Source organism: Sphaerodactylus townsendi, linkage group LG08 (genome assembly GCF_021028975.2).
Source record: "Sphaerodactylus townsendi isolate TG3544 linkage group LG08, MPM_Stown_v2.3, whole genome shotgun sequence".
Taxonomy (NCBI): Eukaryota; Metazoa; Chordata; class Lepidosauria; order Squamata; family Sphaerodactylidae; genus Sphaerodactylus; species Sphaerodactylus townsendi.
This window is the reverse complement of record NC_059432.1, coordinates 3279592-3304264: the sequence shown is the minus strand read 5'-3', so window position 1 is coordinate 3304264 and position 24673 is coordinate 3279592. Positions and strand designations below refer to the sequence as shown.

General features: G+C 49.1%; 1 protein-coding gene across 1 annotated transcript in view; it reads left to right on the top strand.

The window, feature by feature from the left end:
* ZMIZ1 (zinc finger MIZ-type containing 1) overlaps positions 1-24673 on the top strand; it is a 218241-nt gene that overhangs the window by 5381 nt on the left and 188187 nt on the right. Inside the window, exons 2-3 of the mRNA XM_048505840.1 lie at positions 854-967; positions 20287-20392. Of these exons, the coding sequence (XP_048361797.1) occupies positions 854-967; positions 20287-20392 (220 nt within the window). The remainder of the gene's footprint in view (positions 1-853; positions 968-20286; positions 20393-24673) is intronic.

Genomic DNA, 24673 nt, shown 5'->3' with positions numbered 1-24673 from the left:
TTCCTAGGCTTAGAACAGATTGCTGGGGGCGGGGGAGCAAGGAAGATAAGAAAAAAATCCATCATCCTTTTTTTTTTACCTGTGACTCCCAGATCCCCCTTTATTTGTTTGTTTGTTTGTTTGTTTGTTTGTTCGTTCGTTTATTTATTTATTTATAGTTAAACTTATAGACCGCCCTCCCCCAGAGGGCTCAGCGCGGTTTACAACAACAACAAAACAGTTAATACGGCGGCACATAAGTACCGGTACAAATTAAAACATATTCCTTTTCTTAACTTTGAAAATAAAGAAGTCTAACAAGCATTTTGCAAGTGACATAACTTCTATGCTGCATATGTTCATCCAATAACAATATTCTAATAGTTCCAAGTTTCAATTGCATTCCTCCCTTATGCCCTGTTCAACTATTCTCTCTTACTATCTTCCTTGAGAAATTATCTATTCCAGTACCCAATGAATAGAGTATATCGTTGGTTGAATAGTACCTGCATATTTTTCTTCTTCTTATACATTTGTTTCCATATAGAAATTTTGTCCATGATCATCGACAACCTATATTTATTTATTTTTCACTTGTTTCTTTGTTCCTTAGTTTTGAGACAGAGGGAGGGAGGGAAGGAGGTAGTAGGTTGGTTCTACAAGGGGGAGGGCGGGTTATCAGAGAAGCTCTTAAACTGCCCTTGAATTTGCACGAAAGGCAAGGTTACAGATTTCGGTTCCCAATAGGAAGAGGGAAATTATATACTGTGTATCCATTGCTTATGTCTGCCATGCTTATAAAATGCCCAATAAAAGAACGCACAGCTCAGAGAGCAGGTTGTCAGCTGATTGTGTTTGATTTCCTCTCTTCCAGCACTTACAGAATCCTGCCAACTTCCACAATGCGGCGACAGAACTCTTGGACTGGTGTGGTGACCCAAGAGCGTTCCAGAGGCCCTTTGAACAGAGCCTCATGGGGTGTTTGACGGTACGTCAACCATTTATCCAACTCAGTTTCTCTTTGTAGATACCCCAAGAAACTTGGTGGGTGAAGGTTTTTTTTGTGGAGGGCAGGCAGTGAGAATATGTGAGGGATGTGTCCTTAATGATAACTTTTATCTCTCTCAACAACTAATTACCAGCATGAATTATGATAGAGCTAGGGATCTTGTTAAACTTAGAATCATAGGTGTCGAGAGGCAACATGATCTGAATAAACTTAAACACCCAATTTTCAGTAAAATAATGCTGAATAAACTTTTAATAATGACTTATCTTACTTCTTTGTTTAACGTTAACTATCGAAGAGCCTACAGCCTACTCCGTTACAACGCCCTTTCGTCTAACTATACCAGGGGTAGGGAACCTGCGGACTCCAAGAGTCAAGACGCGCGCTCTTTCCGCTCCTTGCACTGGGCGGCTCCCACGAAGGTCACTGGGAGCTGCCGCCCCCATTGTCTCTTTTGCCCGCCACTCTGCGAGGCAGCGGAGGGTGGGCGCATTCTCATCGGCTCCGTGGCCGGCTGGGCTTCGCCATGGCTTTTCCCCTGCCGTCTGTTCGAGGCAGGGCGAGCATGCCTTCCCAGCAGCTGATGTGAGGCCTGGAGGCCGCTGGTCTCCATCCTTGGTTCCAGCCTCTGCAGGCAGCAGGGCAGACTCATCCATTCACTTCTCAGAATGAGCGGAGTAAAAGGTAAAAAAAAAACCCAATATATATAGTGTTATCTTTATTTTAAATGTCAAAAATTATTTGCGGCTCCAAGTGTTTTCTTTTTCCATGGAAAACAGGGTCCAAATGGCTCTTTGTGAGGTGTTAAAGGTTCCCTACCCCTGAACTATACCAACAGGAGTTTATAGTACAAAGTACCAACCTGAGGGTAGAGATTTGCAGTCATTGTCAAATAGGAGGTGTTGAAAACTCCAAGGAACATATATTATTTGAATGCTCATACTATGATGAGATACGTTGGATGCTTCTGTCCTCTGACCAGATAAACTCTCCTTTGGCTAAGAAAGAAAAGGTTAAAATACTGTTATCAGATACCAATGGTAAAATCCTAAGCGTATTCTGTGTTGCCAAGTTTGCCTGGATATCAGAGTAAAGATCAGGGAAGGCCCGACAGAGCACTACTGGCTCTGCCAGCTAATACTTATTATTAATTATTATTAGACTGACATTCCACTCATGATCTTGAGCTGATGTTCTGAGTTCCTGAGGTCTATTAACGGCATTTTGTTAACTGTTTTAATCTGTATATTTGTAATATCTGTACATTTTATGATTTTAATTCTTTTGGATCTTGCTGGTGAATGACCGTAAATAAACTATGATGATGATATCTTTTATACTCCCCCCCCCTTTCATTTTCCATTCCCTGAAAGTCTGGACTGGGAGATCTTAGAAGGGTGGCCATTATTTTGAAGGGCCAGGCGCTTTCAAAGCTACAGCACATTTTTATTAAAAAGCATCTTAGAGGAGAGAGGCCCTGGTGAAGTAGTCAAACAAATGCTTTGCCTTCAGAAGGCTCCAATGTCTCCAGTTAAAATAGTCAGGTTTCAGGTGATACAGAAGATCTTTTGCCTAGATCCCAGAGAAGCCATTTCTAGCCTGAATAAATACTGCTCTTGATAGATGAATGTTTTGCTCCAATAGAAGGAAACTTCATAAATTAATCTATTTAGAAGAGCATCTTGAGTTTAGAGGAGGGCCGTTTATGTCAAAGGACGTGCTTGGCCTCATGGCTGCTACTGCAGGCCCTCAAAAGAAATGCCTGGTCGTGACAACTTTTGGGTTTATCCAGAGGTGGGATCCAGCAGGTTCTCACAGGTTCCTGAGAGCAGGTTACTAATGATTTGTGTGTGCCGAGAGGTTACTAATGGGTGATTTTGCCACGTGATTTTGGCCTTAGTTACTCCCCTCCTCTCAGCAGTAGCGTGCAGAACTTAAAGCAGTCTAGCAGGAGGTGCACTGGTGTGCGTGGCAGCCTGCGCCTGTGTGCATTCGTTTCCCGCCCAAGGACTGGCGCAGCGGCTGCATCCTTGCCACAGCCCCGCCCCGGAATGCCCGGCCACGCCCCCGTCGTGCTCCGCCCAACACCATTGGCGCCACGCCACAGTTTGAATCCCACCACCATGGGAACCTGTTACTAAAATTTTTGGATCCCACCACTGGGTTTATCTGACCAGCCTGGAAGACGTTCAGAATGTTCACAAAACTGAACAGTGGGATGAAGGGTCAGTAGTAATGGTTTGTCCAATTAATACTGCATCCGGAAGCGTCTTGCTCTGAATTGCAAGGTCAGAAGTAGGAACCCCATGGAGCCCCAATGCCCAAGAGGCCGGCTGAAGAGCATCTGTTGGTCACAGTGCTGCAGGCCGGTGCAGGACTAAGGCCAACCAGAAGATGCCTGAGATAATGGCGGCCCTGGGAGGATGGGCTTCCTCAGGAGGATGGGGCCAGATACCAACCACTGGGTGGACTAATGGGCACCTATCATTCCAGCTGGAGATGGGGAGGGGGGGAGGGTGGCTTTGGCTGCCAGCCAGCAAACAGGCAGGACCAATGACACAGGGGAGATGGAGAGGGCCTGCCTGCTTTCAGTGGGGGGTCCTCCCGCCCTGCAGCGTATCCCAGATGCCTCAGCCACATGGCCGAGTTCTGAGCTCCAGCATCTTGCAGCAGTTAATGTACAGAGGGATTTGCTAACTGGCAGAGAGGACTGAAAATGTAGGAGCATGTTCCTTTGATCGCCGCATCAAAGGACGGCGTGACTTTCTGAGCCTCTAAATGATGGCCATGTGATCACTGAATATATCATTGTTTCTGGCTGGAATCAACCTTTGCCACCCACAAAACCGTTGTTCTCCATTACCTGGATCTGGATCGGGATTCATGATAAAGCTGGAAAGAGCTTCCCACCCAAAGGAGCAGCAGTGGCGTAGTGGCTAAGAGCAGTGGCTAAGAGCAGGTGAACTCTGATCTGGAGGAACCGGGTTTGATTCCCAGCTCTGCCGCTTGAGTTGTGGAGGCTTCTCTGGGGAATCCAGATTAGCCTGTGCACTCCCACACACGCCAGCTGGGTGACCTTGGGCTAGTCACAGCTTCTCGGAGCTCTCTCAGCCCCACCCACCTCACAGGGTGTTTGTTGTGAGGGGGGAAGGGCAAGGAGATTGTCAGCCCCTTTGAGTCTCCTTCAGGAGAGAAAGAGGGGATATAAATCCAAACTCCTCCTCCTCCTCCTCCTCCTCCTCTCCTCCTCCTCTCCTCCTCCTCCTCTTCTTCTTCTTCTTCTTCTTCTTCTTCTTCTTCTTCTTCTTCTTCTTCTTCTTCTTCTTCTTCTTCTTCTTCTTCAGAGCAGCACAGAGTCGTCCCGGGTGTCAGGATGTAGCCGTGGTTCTTAGAACTTGAATTCTCACCCGATGATACCTTTTGTATGTGCTGCTGAAGGCCTATAATTTTCTAGCCAAAGTGTCCCAGAGGAGGAAGCTTTTGAAACTCTCTGATCCCCTGGTTGCGTGTTGCCAGCATGGTATAGTGGTCAAGAGCAGTGGACTCTAATCTGGAGAACCGGGTTTGACTCCCCATTCTTCCACATGAGTGGCTTGACATTTATCAGAAGAACTGGATTTGTTTCCCTGCTCTTTCACGTGATGCTTGCTGCTTGGGCCAGTCACAGTCCTCTCAGAACTCTCTCAGCCCCACCTACCTCACGAGGTGTGGGAAGAGAAAGGGAATGGAGTTTAAGTCTTCTTACAGGAGAGAAAGGTGGGGTATAAATCCAAACTTCTTCTCTTCCTCTCCTCCTCCTCCTCCTCCTCCTCCTCCTCCTCCTCCTCCTCCTCCTCCTCCTCCTCCTCCTCTTCTTCTAGAACCAGCGTGGTGTAGTCAGACTAGAATCTGGTAGATCCAATTTCAAATCCCCACCCTGCCAGCAAAGCTTGCTGGGGGATGTCCAGCCAGCCATACACCCTGAGCTACTTCATAGGATATTTGTGAAGATAAAATGGAGCAGAGGAGAATAATATAAGTCCCTTTGGGGTGCCCATTTAAGCAGAAGAGTGGATTATAAATGAAGTAAATAAATACACTAGTACCAGAACTTTTTTTTTTAATGAAGCATCTCTTGGTAATACTGCAAAATGACCAAGAGATTAAGGGGAATGAGACAGGCTTAGTTTTTTAGCTTTACCCCTGTCCATCCTTTGCTTCTCCGGTATTGTTTGATACTTTCGGGGTGGGGGGAGGGCGGAGAGAGACGTGACTTGTTCGAAGCAGTGTTTGTTTCTTTAATAGATGTTTATACCCTGCATCTGTTTCAAAGGGGGATTCCAAGTGGCCTGCATGGTTCTTCTGTCCTCCAACCTATCCTCACAACAATCCTGTGAGGTAGGCTAGGCTGTGAGCACGTGACCAGCCCAAGGTCACCTGGCAAGCTTCCGTGGCAGAGTGGGGTTTTGAACCTCGGTCTCCCAGATCCCAGCTCGACACGATAACTTCAGCATTATACTGGATTTCCTTTCTCTTTTATTAGAACAGGGAGGCAGCCTTGAATGCTTCGTTAAGAGTTCTTTTTTTAATAACTGAATTGATCTGTTCCTGATTGTGGAGGAGGAGGAGGAAGAGGAAGAGGAGGAGGAGGTATTTGAGGCTTTGAGGAACGGGAAAGTGGGGCTGCAGCCACAACCGTTCTCTCCAAACCTTGTTTAAAACAGAATATGGGCAACTTAACTTCCTTTTCTGCCTCAGCAGCCAAAGCATCCCTGTTAAATCTTCTAACGCTCTAATCGAGTGATGTCCTGACTACTTTCGGGTTACTGATTTCTCTCCCAAGATCGTTTTCTGAAGCAAAGTTCCCCGTTTGCCACTGAGATATAATTATTTTTTTCCTCCTCGTCCATTGCCAAAAGGAAAACGAAATTACCATCCAGTCTGCAGAATTTTAATTGCAAATATTAATGCTCCTATCGACGAGTGCTGTTTGGGGTGATTTCGAGTGTGTGCAAGTGACACAGGACACTCAGAGTTGGCAATCGATGTTGTTTTAGTAACCGAGAAGATAGCAAAATTGAAATGCAGGGAGGGGAGGATGCATTGGGGGGCCAGCCCCCGGCCCAGGGGTGGGGCATGCCCACGTCTCTTTCTGCCAGTTGTGAGATTCCCCAAGGGACATTGCTGTCATTCAAAAGGAATTTTGTAATGAGCAGTTATGGAGCCCTTGATTAGCAGGAGCGTTGGGGTTAAGAGAGCGACGTGGTCCTTGTAATGTCAGACCCCGGCAAAGGATGCTGAGCTAGCAGGAGAAAGTGATCGCTTTGTACAGCTTTCAGGAGGGAAAGAGGAGGAGAGATGGTTATTCAGGGACAAGGGAAAGATAGCAAGTTGAATATTTGGCCCTTTGTTAGTGGCTGTCAGAATGTCCATCCGATCCAGTCTCTGACACATTTTGAGCTTCAGTCTAGGACCGTGGTGGCGAACCTTTGGCACTCCAGATGTTATGGACTACAATTCCCATCAGCCCCTGCCAGCATTGCCAATTGGCCATGCTGGCAGGAAATGAAACGAATCCTGCTATCTGATACCAGAACAAATCACCACTGGTCTAGGATTTCCTTACACAAGGATCAGGCAGAGCATCAACTCCCATTCTCGTCCTTCTGAGATCTGAGCTGGAACCCGGTTCCTGGAATTCTCGCTCCACTTCTTGGCTTATTTATTACTTCATTTATACTCTGGCCCTTTCCCCACTTACCTTGGCAGCTACTCTCCTCAAGTAGCCAGGGTCCCCGGCCTCCCACTACAGGGGCAGCGACAGCCGCCCGGCGGCTGCGCTCTCGGCGCTGGCGCGGCTTCCTGGCTCGGCGGCAGCACGGTATTGCGCAGAAGCGGCGGGGTGGGTAGAGACCGGGCACCCAGCCAGATGACACGCGCTGAGAGTAGCGCGCAGCAAAGGGCAGCAAAGGTAAGTGGGGAAATGCCCTCTGTTTGTCTCCCCAATGGGGACCTAAAGCACCTTCTCATCTCCTCCATTTTTGTCCTATCAGAGCAGTCGGCTAAGAGTGTCTGACTGACCCAAGGGCACCCAGCAGGTTTCCATGGCAGAGAGAGGATTCAAACCTGGGTCTCCCAGATCCTACCCCGGCACTCTAATGACCACACCACGAGGGCTTAGGGACTCTCTTGGGCGCAAGGAGTTTGATCTCATCCCTTTGCTCCATTCATCACTATTCCCAATCATATTGAAGAAGAAGAAGAAGAAGAAGAAGAAGAGGAGGAGGAGGAGGAGGAGTTTGGATTTATATCCCCCCTTTCTCTCCTGCAGGAGACTCAAAGGGCTGACGAAATCTCCTTGCCCTTCCCCCTCACCACAAACACCTGTGTGGTGGGTGGGGCTGAGAGAACTCCGAAGCTGTGACTAGCCCAAGGTCACCCAGCTGGTGTGTGTGGGAGTGTACAGGCTAATCTGAATTCCCCAGATAAGCCTCCACAGCTCAGGCGGCAGAGCTGGGAATCAAACCCGGTTCCTCCAGATTAGATACACGAGCTCTTAACCTCCTACGCCACTGCTGTAGTGGTTTGATTCCCCATTCCTCCACTTGAAAGGTAGACTCTTATCTGGGGAACTGGATTGGTTTCTCCGCTCCTCTGTATGAAGCCTACTGGGTGACCTTGGGCCAGCCACAGTTCTCTCTGAACTCTCCCAGCCCCGCCTGCCTCACAAGGGCTCTGTTGTGGGGAGAGGAAGTGTAAGCCGCCTTGAGAGAGAAAGGTGAAGTATAAATCCAAACTCCTCCTCCTCCTCCTCGTTGTCCTTCTTGTCCCCTCCCCCCTGTGGATTCCTCACACGTACTGCTCACGAATCCCAGCTTTGATTCTCCTTGTCTTTTCTGCCCCCTCTCCTCTTCTTTGCCCTGCAAACCTCTCCTCAACATCACTGGTCCTGCCGTCACGCTCAGTTTCCTAATCACATGCCTCCGCTCAGCCTGCCTTTTCAGCTTCCGACGGTTTTTCTCTGTTTATCCGGACTACCAGGGTTAGAAAGAGAGCATCGTGGTTGCCAGATAATTTTTAATAAGGGCTGTACTCTGAACTGAAAGAGGCTTGGATCACCAGCAGTGCTGACTCTGGTCACTGGCTCACTCCCACTTTCGTGGGGATAAATTGGACCGCGTCTTCTCCGGCACGGACATCAAAAGAAGCGCTTATTTCTTTTGTATTTTGGAACGTTCAGCAGAGGAGCCGATGCTCAGAATGTACAATGAAGAGACAACCTCTGTTGCTGTTCAGACAGAGTGAGCACAGAGAAAGCATCCAAAGAATCTTTTACTGATGTCTTGGCATAGGAGAAAGATGCATTAATCACTTCCTTTTGCTGAAGGGTTCTCCCTAGACCACAGGTGGCATCTCCCTGCCTTACAGGTGTCACCCTCTTTCGACTGCAGAGTCCTCCCTACCATCTCAGGGTGTTCCAAAGGGTTTACACGATCTAGAATTAGTTTCCCCTTACCTGGGTGAGTGTTGCTGCCTTACTCCCAGTAAATCATTTTTTTCTCAAGCGGCGCTCCCAGGCTTCCCCGCGACCCTCTGCGTGGAGTCATCAAAGCGCCCGTTTCAGAGGCCAGGAGTGTAGCCAGCTGGTAGCGACAGCAGCAGTGTCGAGGCGGCGTTGCTGTCGCCGCCCTGTAGTGGGGGGCCGGGGACCCCAGCTACCTGCTTGGGGAAATGGCCAGCGCTTGGCAGCAGGTAAGTGGGGAAACGACCTAGGAAAGCAGCAAGTGGGGCATCCTCTTGTGAGTTGACTCTAGATGTGGTACACCGTGGACTGTTTGTGATATTACCAAAGTAGAGTGGGAGCGACTGCTCTTGATCCCTTCCCTTCATGGCTCTAGTAACATAAGAAGCATCCAGAGCCCATATGAAGATTTCACACCATTACTGGGAAGGGAATGGGAGGGGCCCCGGCAGCTGGTCATGGACCACCCACCTTAGGGGGAAGGTTAGGGAGAGGGAGAAAGGAAGGAGACCGCCATCTGGTCAAGGTGGAGAGGATAGGGACCTGGCATCTGGTCATGGCCCACCCACCCTAGGAGGAGAGGGAGGGGCACTTGTGGCCAGGCTGATATAGAAACCAGCTGCTTTGTGGATTCCTTCATGAAAGGGGGACCTTCTGAACTTACTGGAAAGTGGAGGTTGTTGGTTTTCCCGGCTATGTGGCCGTGGTCTGGTAGTTTTTGCTCCTAACGTTTGGACCGCATCTATGGCTCACATCTTCAGAGGCATGTCATGGTGGGATCCAGCAGGTTCTCACAGGTTCCCGAGAGTAGGTTACTAATTATTTGTGTGTGCCGAGAGGGGGTGACTAATTGGTGACTTTGCCACGTGATTTTTGCCTTAGTGACGCCTCCTCTCAGCAGTAGCGGCGCCAGAACTTGAAGCAGTCCTACAGCAGGAGGTGCACCCGGCATGCGTGGCAGCCTAAGCCTCGTGCATCGTTTCCGTCAGGACCGGTATAGCCGGCTTCGCGTCCTTACCCACAGCCCTTGAGAATGCCCGCCCAGAATACCTGGCCATGCCCCCGTCGTGCCTTGCCCAGCCCCATTGGCGCTACGCCTCAGTTTGAATCCCACCACCATGGGATGGGAACCTGTTACTAAAATTTTTGGATCCCACCACTGGGTAAGATGTACATACATCTTACTTTGACATTCCTTTGAAGATACCAGCCATAGATACAGGTGAAATGTTATGAGCAAAAACTATCAGATCATGGCCACGCATAACCGGCCCTGTACAGTTGATTTTGGCGTGGCTTTGACAATGCATGACTGGACAGTCGCAGGACAAACACGTACAGTATTCACTCCCACATTCGCCCTGTTTGCAGGTTACACTGAATGTACTTACAATCGGCTTATGTTCCACACTCGTTTTATCTTCATGCCAGTGTTGAGCCTTCCTTCTGTTACATTCCATGCATGCGCAGTTCAGCATGTGATTGAAACTCCACACTGACCCACGTGCGCATGCGCGTTTGAAGGGGACAGCCAACAGTTTCATTTGTAAAGCAAATGCATGTTGGCAGTTCCTTGCAAACCCACATATGCGTGCATGTGCAGGTTGTGTTTGTGTTCACAGTAATGTGTGTTCAGGGCTATTGTGAAAGCATTGTTCAGAGGAGGTCTCAAGCTAGAAATGTGTGTGTGAAATACTGTCAATAGATCTTAGAAGTCTGGGCTTTCCTGGGCCATCCAAGTCAAGGCGCCAAAAACGCAGTTGAGTTATAGCAGGGGTGTCCAACTCTGGCGCCCCAGATGTTTATGGACTACGATTCCCATCAGTCCCTGCCAGCAATTGGCCATGCTGGCAGGGGCTGATGGGAATCGTAGTCCATAAACATCTGGGGCGCCAGAGTTGGACACCCCTAGTTATAGGATTGTACTGGAGGAAACGGAGGGCTGATGACTTCATAAACCAAAGATACGCAGAAAACCTAGCGATTGGGATGTTGGACAAACTCATACCTTCTTATGCCAAAAACAAGGGGGAGCTGATCTGGGTAGTGAGGGTCCTGCAGGATTCTGTGGCAAAACTAGCATAAATGGGTAGTATTGCCTGTAGGTGAGACTCAGCACAGCTCATTTGTGCATTGAATGCCGGGCTGTAACTGCTGTGAAAAGATTACTTATTGTCTGGGGCAGCCATGTTGTTGTTCTTTGTGTTGCAACTGGGGGTGGAAATAGTTTCCAGATTTTAACTCCTGGGTGGTTTTAAGTGGAAGTGAGAAGGTTCTCCGGTTTGCTGCGCAAATGGAAATCAATCACAACCGCATGCCTGGTTTTAGTTGTTAAATTCGCCCTCCTATTTTGCTTCGATGCCTCTGACGGGACGTTGCTGCAATTATAGGTCAGGCCTTGGTGGTTTTGTTTCCATGAGTTCAATGTGCAATACTTGCTTCCTAATTGAAAAAGGGTTTCTTCAAAGGCCCTGGATGGGGGACATCTCAAAAGATGCAGGGGATCATTTGCATGAGACTGGGAGGAACATTGTCATGCAAAAACGTTCTGCTGTTACATTTAGTGAGGCGTCCTCACCTTTGTTCCTCTGCAATTTAAAAATGTAATAACGTGAGTAATACGGTGTTGGGTAGCGCAGTTAAGTAAGGTCAAAATAGCAAGAGGGGATCTTGTCTTTATTTTTGTGCAACGCGTATGTGATGCTAAAAGAGATGGTGCCAAAGTTATCTTTGCACATAAGCAGGGTATACTTGGGAACCATTTACGGTTGAATAGAAAGGAAAGAGTGCAGATTTCAGGATAATCCAGAATGTCTCAAAGTCCAAACATGAAGCTCACGCAGAGAGGTCAGGTGGTCCTTTCTATAACTACGTGTATGGAGAGAGAGTCTGAGAAGGAGGAGGAGAAGAAGAAGAAGAAGAAGAAGAAGAAGGAGAAGGAGAAGGAGAAGGAGAAGGAGAGGAGGAGGAGGAGGAGGAGTTTGGATTTATATCCCCCTTTCTCTCCTGCAGGAGACTCAAAGGGGCTTACAATCTCCTTGCCCTTCCCCCCTCACAACAAACACCCTGTGAGGTAGGTGGGGCTGAGAGAGCTCCGAGAAGCTGTGACTAGCCCAAGGTCACCCAGCTGGCGTGTGGGAGTGCCCAGGCTAATCTGAATTCCCCAGATAAGCCTCCACAGCTCAGGCGGCAAAGCGAGGAATCAAACCTGGTTCCTCCAGATTAGAATGTACCTGCTCTTAACCACTTCACCACTGGTGTAGCACCAGGGGGGGCATGATGCACCAGGTGCGGGGCAGGACCGGCGCACAAGGTGCTTGCATGCCTGGGTGCAGCTCCCCCTCGCTCCAGCCATGCATCTAACACTGGAGTCCCCAGTGGTTATTGCCCAGGGGCAATAGGTGGTTATTGCCCAGGGGCATAACGAGGCAAACTGTAGCCCTGGGCAAAACCTGAGTTGGATTGCCCCCCACCCCCACCCCATGTGCGGCCACTCCACCATGACCAATTTTTTTTTTGCACCAGAACATTCGTGCCTGCAGGGGGTGCATTTTTAGACATATCAGCGCCAAAATTTCAGCGTATCATCAAGAGACTGTCCTTATGCTACTCCTCAAGATTGGTGAGGTTTGGTTCAAGGAGTCCAAAGTTATGGACTCCCAAAGGGGGTGCCCCATCCCCCATTGTTTCCAATGGGAGCTAATAGGTGATGGGGGCTACAGTTTTGAAGGTCCATAACTTTGGCCCCCCTGAACCAAACTGCACCAAACCTGGAGGGTATCATCAGGGCAGTCTCCTGATGAAACCCTGAAAGCTTTGAGACTGTGCCTTCAGAAATGTGCCCCCCCCAGCCTGCAACCCCCATTGACAGCAATACAGAAAATTCAATGCAAAACAAAGATTCTTGGGCAAATTTCTGGGATGTTCCTGCAGGGGGCGCATTTTTGGATGTATCAGCACCAAAATTTCAGGGTATCATCTGGAAACTGTCCTGATGGGACCCCCCAAGTTTGGTGCAGTTTGGTTTAGGGGGTCCAAAGTCATGGACCCTAAAAGGGGGTGCCCTATCCCCCATTCTTTACTAAGAAGATGGGGGCTACCCTTTTGCGGGTCCAATAATGAACCCTGCATTTTGATGCCCCCCAGAAGGTGATGCCCTGGGCAGCTGCCCACCTTGCCCAATGGGCATTACGCCCCTGGGTACGCCCATCTGTCATTGTGAATTTTCTAAGTGAGGTATTCCTGAAAGCATTCCTAGGAATGCTTGGAATCACCTCTTGAAGCCCACTGGCAAGGGCTGGCACCCCATTAGCCAAGTTACGTGTCAATCTACAATTGCGTTTTGGCAGGGGCAACTGGCTACTTTGCCTGAAATAGCGTAGGCTAAAGACTAAGTAAATTAATGCCTGAATTGAAGAATGCAAATTATGTCCCTGGGCCACAACCCAACCCACCCAGGAAATTCTCCTCCATGAAATGAAGGGAGAACCAGAGCTCTCTTCCAGTGCCGTTGCTGGAGAGAAATGTCCCAGCTGTTTCTGCTCCAGCGTTCAAGTATGCCTTTATTGCTCTTTGGGGCAGCCATCCTTTATTTTTATCAGAGTTTCCAAGGCAAGTCACATTTGTTTTGCCATTGCCTGCCTCCACAGCATGACCTTCGTATTCCTCGTATGGCTAGAACTCCTGATAACCCAGTCCCCCGTTGGCTGTGGTGGCAGGGGCTGATGGGAAATGTAGTCCATGAACATCTGGAGAGCCGCAGGATGCAGACCACTGGGCTAGCCTAACCCATCCAAGTCAGGGCAGATGAACATAGGTGGTTTGCCGTTGCCTGCCTCTGCTACCTTGGACTTCCATTCCAACCAGAACAGACCCTGCTTACCTTCCATGATTTGACAAGATCAGGAGAGCCTGGGCCATCCAGGTCAAGGCAGTAATTCCTGTGACATCAAGTTCCACCTGACTGATTATGGCCCCCAGACTGTGGGGTTTTCAAGGCAAGAGACATTCAGAGGGGCCTTGCCATTGCCCACCTCTGCACAGCATCCCTGGACTTCATTGGTGGCCTCCCATCCAAGTACTCCTGCTTAGCTCCTGAGATCTCATGAAATCAGGCTAGCACGGTCCTGCCTACCTCTCAGATCTACCACCTGAGGTGACCTCCTCAGCTTTCTTGCTTCATTTTAGAACACTGTGACATCCTTCAACTTGGCAAAGAGCAACTTGGGCTGATAGAAACTATCGAGCTGCAAGAAACGCTTACTGGTGGAACAAGTTGAAGGTCGGCTGGGCCTCATTGGCAGCCTTCCCTCAGCCCTCAATGAGTCGCCGTGACTATTTCAAACATTTAACTGCGACAGCCCTTGTGTCTGAGCTTCTGTTATGCCAGCCATCTCTGCGTCTTTATAACGAAATGCCTGCGGGTTCCCTAATTCCTTTGGAGGAGCGGTGCTGTGAAAATGAAAAGGAGAGAGTTCGCAGATACCTGCCTCCCATTCGATCATCTCAGCTTTTGAAAAGTATTCTTAGGTAGATTTTTTCCAGGAGCTAGAATGTAACGTAGGAGGGCTGAATTGAGCAGTCTTCCTGAAACACTGGAGGGGGGAAATAATTTGGAGGGTAGCTTTCCCAGAGAGTCAGCATGATGTAGCTATTAGGAGCAATGGACTCTAATCTGGATAACCTGGTTCAGTTCCCCAATCCTCCACATGAAGCCTACTGCATGACCCCTGTGGGGGTCCGTTTGCTTGAATCTCTGTGGGTTCCCAGTTCTGTTTGGGATCACAGCACAGGGAAGAGGGGCTCCTTCAATCCCCCCATGTCAAGATCCCACAGAGTTTTGAAAGGACAGTCCCTGGAGCTTCTACATGGCTTCGTGCAAAACCAGATCAGATGTGTTAAAAAACATCTCAATGTCGATGTCGTCAATGGCTTCAGAGAGATGGTGGTGCCAGTCATCTATCAGCTCCTCCAACGAGTCCCTGGAGGGTATCAGGTCCTGCAGAGCATCCTGGAACCCAATCAGACCCATGAGTCTCCATGAGCATGAATCTGCCATCCAAGCAAGGAGGAGCTGGAGATGGGTATTTGGGGCATAGTGGTCTGACCATAGACCACAGAGTGCAGACCAACATCCATGCCCAGCACAAAGATCAGGTCTGGCGTGTGGCCTTCTGGATGTGTGGGTTCGGATACAATCTGGAAGAGTCCCAATAATGAAGACACTAGATGAGAAGCCACTGTAGATGAGGCTATATCAGCATGGACATTCAAGGCCCACTTTGACACAGCCTATATACCTTTTTCATTTTCTATATTTCTTCTTCTGTTTGTGAATTGTATCTGAGAAAATTAATAAAAACATTATTGAAGCAGCAGCAGCAGGAGGTACCTTACTGGACAAAAGCACTACCTGGCTCCACCCACTTCCTAGGGACACTTGGCGGGCTACAGAAAAGGTATCAGCGGGCACCATGGTGCCACGGGCACCACAATGGGTGCCCCTGCAGTATTTACTACATGAACGTATCATTTTTGAGTTGCACTAACATCACGGCAAAGACCAAAGCTGCGGGCAAAGTGATTATTTCCAAGCGGTTATTTTCCAACCCTTTAACACTGAGTCTTGTTTTCCTGTTATGAGCTACCTCAAAGAGCTTACAATTCAATAAATAAATGGGGTTTTGTCACCTTTGCTTCAGTACAAAAGCCTCTTTGATGAATTAAAGACGGCGCCCCATTAGCATGCAATTATCTGTGTGTCCAGCAACAGCTCACCGAAAACAAAAAGGAGCAACGTTACCAAACAGCATTGGAAAGAAAGATATGTGATAACCTATAAATGGTAATGAAATGTTCCAACTCTGCAGTCAGCACAGTTGTGGTGGATCTTATTAATCCTAACTGCCCTCCAGTACCCACTTTTCCTAATTAACAATAAAGAATCACTACGTGAGCAATACAGGGAGCGGCGGATGGCGGGCGTGATGCTGCCGCAGTCTGAAAACCAACAGCACTTCCAGAATCTAGGGGGGAGAAAAGGTAGCCGAGTGAATTCTAATATCACAAGAGAATTATTTTTGGCTTAAGCTTGAACCTTGCTTTGGCAGAAGAGGGAAGGATATAAGTAGCATAATGGGGGCTGGGGGGGGGCTGGAGATCTCAGCGCCACTTGGGCGGGTCACATGGGAGTACGGTGTCGAGCTGCCATCCCTCTCAACTGCACCCCCACCCAAACTCAACTTTGAATGCTGAGCCGACCAGCGCGGGCTCGCCCCGCCCCAAACTCCACAGGATGTTCAAAGCGGGGCGGGTCTGTTTGATGCTTCAAGCCTTCAGTTTAAAGCTCAGGCCAAGCTGAGCCCAGGATCGAACTGAACCTTTGGGCTGTCTGGCTCCAGTTTTATACTGTTGGCTCCGACCCACCCAAACTCCACCTGACTGATGCGATTGTCCCGGGCGGACGCCATTTTAGGCAGAAATGCCCCTGGATATAAATGAGGCAAACAAACAAGCAAGCTGCTTCTGGTGGGTTTTCCGGGCTGTGTGGCCGTGGTCTGGTGGGTCTTGCTCCTAACGTTTCGCCTGCATCTGTGGCTGGCATCATCAGAGGTGTATCACAGAGGGAAGTCTGTTACACACTGTGTCCACAGATGCAGGCAAAACGTTAGGAACAAGATCCACCAGACCACGGCCACACAGCCCGGAAAACCCACCACAACCAGTTGAATCCGGCCGTGAAAGCCTTCGACAAGCAAGCAAGCAAGCAAGCAACCGCTGGTGGCCTCCGTGGCCCTGTAGCATTCCCAACGGTTGGTTCGAGGTCAAATTGGATGGAGAAAAGGGAATTCCTTTTGCTAGCAGCCTGAACTGCCCAGACTAGTCTGAGCTTGCCAGAGCTTGAAAGCTAAGCAGGCCCTGGTTAGTGCTTGGGTGGGAGACCAACAAGGAAGACCAGGTTGCTCTGCAATGAAGTCCCGTGGAGTCCCATGAAGCTGCTTTACCCTGAATCAGACCATTAGTCCCCCGAGGCCAGTACTGCCTACTCAGACAGGCAGCTGCTCTCCAGGGTCCCAGGGTCTTTCCCATCAGCTACCACCTGAACCTTTTAACTGGGGTTGCTGGGGACTGAACTGGGACCTTCTGTGTGCCGGGCAGATGTTCCATCACTGAACCAGGACCTCTCCAGTCCAGAGGTGGTGAACCTCTGCCTTGAAAACCCTATAAGGGGTTGCCATGTTAGTTGAGACTTGATGACAATTATTATTATAACGTCTGCTAGAACCAGTCAAAACTTGAAGTTCTATGTAACCCAAAACTTGAAGTGGGCAGGTGGGGGGAGACAATAAACTGTTTCAGGGCATGACAAAGTCTGCAGTTGTTGCCCGGAAAGTGGAAAACTGGATGCACTGCAGACGAAATTGGATCAGTTAAAAGGGTTATCAGGAGATCCAGCCACCTTCCAGAGCATCTTGGTAGAAACCACATAAAAGGAGCAGCACGTCCATTTCTTCATCACAGCCTAGCTCAGTGGTGGCGAACCTTTGGTACGTGTGCCAGAGGTGGCACTCAGAGGCCTTTTTGTGGGCACGCGCACCATCGCCCCAGTTTGGGCACTCGGCAGTGGCATAGTGTCAAGGGGGCGAGGGGTACATAACGCACTGGGCGCGTGCCCTTGTAGGGGCATGGTGAGGACATTCCAGGGGTGTGACGGGGGTGTTTTGGGGCATTCCAGTGCAGGGCGGGGGGCAGACTTGGGCATGGCAAGGGCGCGGGGGGCATGCGTGCCCCGGACGCAGTTTCCCCTTGCTCTGTCCCTGACACTCGGTTTCTAAAAGGTTCGCCATCACTGGCTTAGCTTCTGCTGCCCTCCTACATCGGTTAGAACGCCTTTGACTCGGCAAAGGTGTACCAACATAGTTCATGCACCTTAGGCAAACCGAGGGAGGGGAGGGAGCCAGATTTCAGGTTTCAGGAAGTGACACTACAAAACAGGATGGCTATAACATTAAAAGAACTGGGTATGCCTCATCAGGGGGACACAGCCTGTCTCTCAATCGTTTCTGCGACTCCAGTCACCAAAAGCAAAGCCCCACCTCAAAACGTACTTGCTTGCCTGTGTGTGTGTATAAAATGCTATCCAGTCACAGACAATTCAGGAGATCCCGACAAGGGGATTTCAAGGCAAACGATTAAGCTGAGGTGGTTTGCCACTGCCTTCCTCTGCAGAGCTTCTTGGCTTCTGAAATCTGACAAGGTCGGGCCACACCCTTCTATCTTCCCTCCCTGCTTGCCTGCTTATGCAGGGCCAATGCTAATACCTGTATGCACCCCCTCGCCCAGCTGGTTTGGAATTTTGCGCTGGGTGTTACCAATATGTGGACGACACCCAGCTATACCTGATGATTGATAACCGGCTGGGTATCGTTCCGGATACGTTAGCCAGGCGTCTGGAGGCTGCAGTAAGGCGATTGAACCAAGTCAGACGAAATTGAATCTATCGAAAATTGAGGTTCTGTGGCCGGGTCGGGGAGGCCCGGATCAGTGGCTTTGTCTCCCAGCTCTGGACGGGGCTCTTCTTATACCAGCTCCCCTGTCAGGAGTTTGTTTGTGGTCCTACATGCCTACCTTTCATTGGAGGCCCAGGTCCCAGAGACTGCCAGGAAGGCATTTTACCATCTTCACCAGACCAGACAACTGATGCCCTATCTCAATGGTGGCGAACCTATGGCACGGGTGCCAGAGGTGGCACTCAGAGCCCTCTCTGTGGGCACTCACGCACAGAGTTCATCATGTGGGAGGGTGGTGGAAAATCACACACACACACACCCACACACACACACACATCTAGGCTGGCCTGGGTATGATCCTTTATCTAGGAGTAAGCTCGGCTGCTGGCAATGGGGCTTGCTTCTGAATAAACCCTCCTAGGATCGTGATTCACCCATTTGAAGCGTTGTGCGGTTGCTTCATTAAGCTTACTCCTGAGTAATGCGTGCCTCGGAGCCAACCGTTTTTTTAAAACTAAAACCTCAGTATTCAGGTTAAATTGCCGTGTTGGCACTTTGCAATAAATAAACGGGTTTTGGGTTGCAATTTGGGCACTCGGTCTCGAAAAGGTTCGCCATCACTGCCCTATCTGTTCCATCCTATCTTAGTCACCCCCGGACTAGACTACTGGGTTCCTGCTGCACAGGGCGACCCTTGAATCTTCTAGAAATTGCAATTGGTTCGGAGTGTGGCGGCACAGGTTCTCACAGGAGGCTCTAGGAGAGCGCATTAAAAGCCAGTGTTCCACAGCTGCCCTGGCTCCAGATTGAGTTCAGGGCATTTATGTTGACCTTCAACCTTTAAACGGTCTGACCACTCATTCACATGATAGGGACATTTCTTTTGTTTATTACGTCGAGGTTTCAATGGTTTTGGTTTGAGTTTTAATACTCTATTCCAGGGGTAGGGAACCTGCGGCTCTCCAGATGTTCAGGAACTACAATTCCCATCAGCCCCTGCCAGCATGGCCAATTGGCCATGCTGACAGAGGCTGATGGGAATTGTAGTTCCTGAACATCTGGAGAGCCGCAGGTTCCCTACCCCTGCTCTATTCCATGGATGTCTGTGTTTCTGATGTTAGCCACCCTGAACCTGACCCTGGTGGAGACAAGAATGGGCAGAGTAAAAATTGAATCAAATAAATAAATGAACATAGCAGCAATATGGCTCTCGCCCCCACAGGACAGGCAAAGTCCCAGCCGTCTGCCCTGTGCTTACTGTGACTCTTCGGGCCCCAGTTTGCTCCTCGCGAGGGAACGGGGTTTTGCTGGGGTGCTACTCCATCTGGTCGGTGTGGGTGGGGAGCATCTCCTGGGGTTGGCCCGGCAGTGTTAGCTCTGTGCCTTGATCAAGCGAATCTCAGTTTCACCTGCTCTCCGGTACCACCCCGCCAGTGTTGAGGGGCGTCGCCGCCCACCGTACCCCATTGCGCAATCTCCAAATCCAGCGCCTCCTTATAGAAGTGGATCAGGACTGACTTGAGAGATAGAGGAATATAGAAAGATTTAAAAATTAATAAATGAACGTGATTTACCTAGCGAGGGCCGTTGCAGGCACGTTGGGGAAAGCATTCGTCCCAGTGTGGTTTGCAACATAATTCTGCATTTTCAAGGTGCTGGTATTGACCTTTAAGGCCTTACGCGGCATGGGGCCCTCATACCTACGGGACCGCATCACCCCTTATGTCCCACATAGGCCGCTGCGTTCGGCGGCGGCAGAACTGCTGGTGACCCCTGGCCCTGCGATGATACGGCTGGCCTCGACCTGGGCCAGAGCCTTTACGGCTCTGGCCCCTACCTGGTGGAATGGTCTACCTCCAGCTTTCCGAGCCCGAGCCCTGCGGGACCTTGGTGAGTTCCGCAGGGCCTGTAAGACGGAGCTATTCCACCGGGCTTTTGGAGGGGCCGGCCGTGGTCCTACTGCCCCCCACCGAATCTGAGGCTGCCTGTCTCCATCTTTTTTATTCTGGTTGGGCCTGATCCACTGATAACATCGCGGGCCCTACCTATTTCCTCCCTTCCTTGGCCTTGGTTCGGGCGCCTGTTTAAACAATTTTGTCTTAATATACTTCTGCTGTTTTAATTTATTGCTGCATAGGTTTTAAGGGATTTAAGTTTTTACGTTGTTGATTTGCTGCTCGTTAGAACAGCCATGTTGTGAGCCGCCTCGAGCCCTTCGGGGATGAGGCGGCCTATAAGTTTAATAAATAAATAAATAAACGACTTGCCTTCTTTTCCCCCCTTTTCAGGTTGTCAGCCGCGTGGCAGCGCAGCAGGGCTTCGACCTGGACCTGGGATACAGGCTGCTGGCCGTTTGTGCGGCAAACAGGGACAAGTTCACGCCAAAATCAGCTGGTAGGAAATGCTGGTTTTCTTTCTAACACTGGCTTTTTGGTAATAAGACTCTGGGCATGGTTTGCAATGGATTTTTCAGTCGGGATGGATAGACTCCTGCTATATATTTTAGCATGAAACGGTACCTAATACCCATCGTCGTCGTCTTTTCCATTTATTTGCCAAACGGGCAGTTCAGTGAAGTTCTGTGCAGAGGTAGTTTTGAAAGAGAATGTTGGACCCGGCCAAAAGGAGAGAAAGGGAGGCCCCTTCCGCACAGGCAAAATAATGCGTTTTCAAACCACTTTCACAACGGTTTGCAAGTGGATTTTGCTATTCCGCACAGCTTCAAAGAGCACTGAAAGCAGTTTGAAAGTGCATTATTCTGCATGTGCGGAATGAGCCGGAGATAGTTGACTCCACCAGTTTTTCTCCCCTAATGCTGTGATGCATTTTGGTCAAGGGAGTGTGGCATACCCTCTTTTCCAGTGCGAACAGACGGCTTGTAAGAGGAGAACTACCCTCTCCCTGAATTTGGGTTGCAGGCTTTTTTGCAACACGCAACTCACTGATTTGGATTTCTGCATAGCCAAAGCTGCATGCGTCCGTTTTTGTAGGTGAGCGTCTTGAACGTGCAATGCCAGCATGCGGGAAGATGGAAATACCTGCAGAAGTAGGATGGTGTGTCTTTTGTTCCCAAAGAAAAGGCAATTATAAAACAATAACTTTGGGTCAGCAGTGGGAGAAGCTGAGAAGGGACTGTCATGTGAACCTGCCATTGGGCATGTCTAGTTCTCCTGTGTTCACAGGTATAACATCTTTCAGTGACCTGGCAATGGTTTGGCAGAAAAGACTCTGGGAAATTAAGGACTGGCTGCGATTGTCTTCAAATGCATATTTTTGTTCGGAACTGATGAGCTCAGCTGGAGCTTGGCCTTTTTCCATTCGACTGAATCTCCTTGGCAAATCCCTGTTAATTGTTTTTCTCCGTAGTTATAGGCTAAGTGTAGCGTTGCCAACTCTGGGTTAGGAAATTCCTGGAGATTTCCAAGGAGGGTGCCGGGGGTGTGTGTGTTTGGGGAGGTAGCTCAGCAGGGTTTTGATCCCATAAAGCAGAGGTCCGCACTGGGATGTCCGAGGGCACCACAGTGCCTGTCAACACCTTTTCTTGCACCTGCAAATATTTTTAGAGGGGGGGGGTCATATAGGGCTTTTGAAGAAGGGTTGCGGTTTTTAAGCCCTCTTTTTTCTACCTTTAAGGGGACTCAAAGCAGCTCCTTCCCTTTCCCTCCCCACACCAGACTCCTTATGAAGGAAGCGGGTCTGAGAGAGTTCTGAGAGAACTGGAACTGGCCCAAGGTCACCCAGCAGGCTTCATGTGGAGGAGCGAGGAAACAAATCCAGTCCACCAGACTAGGATCTTCCACTCTTAACTCCTATACTGGCATGCTAATTGGCTATGCAGATGTTTTTAAAATGTTGCTTTGACAGTAGCTGCCAGCACAGCACAGGGATTGGCTTTGAGTTGCTGAAGTTGCCGTGGCAGTCATTTTGTGACATGTCAGAACGCCAGATGTCCTCACCGGTTCAAAAAGGCTGGGGACCCATCATCAAGTTTGTCTTCCAAAGCTGCCAATTTCTCTCACAGGGGTCTGCAGCCTGCGGCTCTCCAGATGTTCATGGACTACAATTCCCATGAGCCCCAATTGGCCGTGCTGGCAGGGGCTGATGGGAATTGCAGTCCATGAACATCTGGAGAGCCGCAGGTTGCAGACCCCTGCTCCAGGGGAACTGATTCCTATAGACTGGAGATCAGTTGTGATTCTGGACAACCACCTGGCCCCATGTAGAGATCAGCACCAGTGTTTTGGAGCCATCAAGGAGGAGTGGTCAAGTGAGGGGGCTGTGGTTGGTGTCATGGCCCTGGGGTAGGTTAGTCAGGGCTCTGCCATATTTATTTCGGGATCACTCTTAGAGGGCAGCCTTGGGAATTGTTTGCTCTGATTCCAGCTTGTCCCAGCCTGTCTCTTATCTTACTTGTTAACGGTTTCTGCAGCTGGGAGCAGGGGTAGGTAGCCTGTTTCTCCCTGTCTGAGGAATTTGTGTGAACGTGACTTCCCGCCCAGAGGTGGAGTAGAGTGCGTGCGAGAATGACGTTGCCACTGTGAGGGATATAATGGTTTGCCTGTTTTATTGTATCCAGTTCTGATAATAAAAAGTCATCAACTTTCCTGTGCTTGTAATCAATAAATAAGGCTCTTGTTTTCAAAGTACCGATTCGTTTATCGGACAAGTCTGTGGTTGTGACCGCTGGTTTGTTTCTTACTGTCCGGAATGCCTTGCAGTTCCTTCCTTCAATTACTCGCGTGGGGTTTTGGGGTTATACCTTGTATTTGCAATACAGGGAAACCTCCCCTGAAGTTCATATATTTTGTGGTTCATATTACCAGCAAACTCTTATTCTCTGACATAAGTAATGGTGTGAATTTATTTCAATTCTTGTCGCACTTGGAATTTTATAACTCAAAACAGACAGGGCTGCAAATGAAAGGTCAGTGAAAACCTCGAGAGGGTTTTCCTTTCCAAAGGGATCTGTGATAAAATTGTTGGTCAGCTTTTGTGTATCCCTTCTTCTATGGCTCGACAAAGGCCAATTGGCCATGCAGGTAGGGGTTGATGGGAATTGTAGTCCATAACATCTGGAGTGCCAAAGGTTCGTCACCACGGACGTAGAAGAATCCACTCTGCTTGTCTCAAAGTCCCTGTTGCTGCTACTGTGACTTTGCTTTCTCAGTTTGCCCTGCAAAACTGGAATGCAGAATTCTCCCCCACGTCGCCCCACCTCCTCGAAGGAGGGATAAAAGCATTCCGGGGTGGCCTTTCCCCACAAGAAATTGACCCTGGCGGAATAAATGGTTGCAGTCTTCCTTTCCCCCTCCCCTCCTTGCACCTATTCTCAATAAAGCAGTCCTGGAAGCAGCATTTGCAAAAGAGATATAAGTCATTTAATGGAAGAAACTACTCCGTGTGGTTGAGCTCTCAGTTCTCTAAGGAAGAACAAGTTAGGTTGCATTCAAGTCGTCCGTCGTCGTAACTACTAAGTTTCTCCTCTTATTTTCATAGAGGATATGCAATTGTCCTGAGTTCAGTTACGTACCCATGGTTGCCAGGAGGGTGGGGGTGGGGAGGGGAAACCAATGAGAATTTAAACCAAGATCTTTAAATGTGGACACCACTGAAATTAAACAGGGTTGCTCAAATTTTTTAGAGCTGTTTCCCAGTTCTCTGACATCTTAATTATTTATCATCTGGTACTCTAGATAGCAAAAGTCTAACCTTGAACGTTTTTTTCCCTTCACTGACTTAGCAAAAACTGTATTCTTACTTCACCATCTGGTTCTCATGATTAGACACAGTTTCTGTTTTATGGATACAAGTCTTCGCTGTCATTTGTGAAAACTCATCCTCCTCCGTTGAAGGTGCATCGTGCTTCCAGTAACCACACCACCCTGGATTTAGCACAGTGATGGCGAACCTTTTTGAAACCGAGTGCCCAAATTGCAACCCAAAACCCGCTTATTTATCACAAAGTGCCAACACGGCAATTTAACCTGAATACTGAGGTTTTAGTTTAGAAAAACCGGTTGGCTCCGAGGTGCACGTTACTCAGGAGTAAGCTTGGTGAAGCAACCATGCAACGCTTCGAATGGGTGAATCATGACCCTAGTAGGGTTTACTCTAAAGCAAGCCCCATTGCCAGCAACTGAGCTTACTCCCAGGTAAAGGATTGTGCCAGGCCAGCCTAGATGTGAGTGTGTGGGGGTGATTGTCTGCCCCCCCCCCACATGATGAACTCTGGGTGCGCATGCCCACAGAGAGGGTTCTGAGTGCCACCTCTGGCACCCGTGCCATAGGTTCGCCACCACTGATTTAGCGTGTCGGAAACTTCAGGGAACCTCAGCTGAAAACAAAATATTGGAAAGTGAATCCATCCTGTGTAACTTCTGCGCCACTTAAAAAGATTAGTTTTTCTTGGGCATTCTGGTAATTTTTTAAGCAAAAGTTGGTTAGAAGAGGATGCCACAATCACAATAAAATTAATTTACCATCAATGGTGTCCTTCCATTGTAGATTTCAAAGCTCTTTGTGAAACACAAGCTATCAAAACGGTTGATATCTTTTGTAAATTGTCACAGGTGCAAGAACAGTCTTTAAGAGAGCAGAGATCTCGCTGTTGATTCTAGTAATCACATTTTTAATTAATTGGGTGTATTGGTGTTTGTGTTTGCTGGAAAAGCAGGC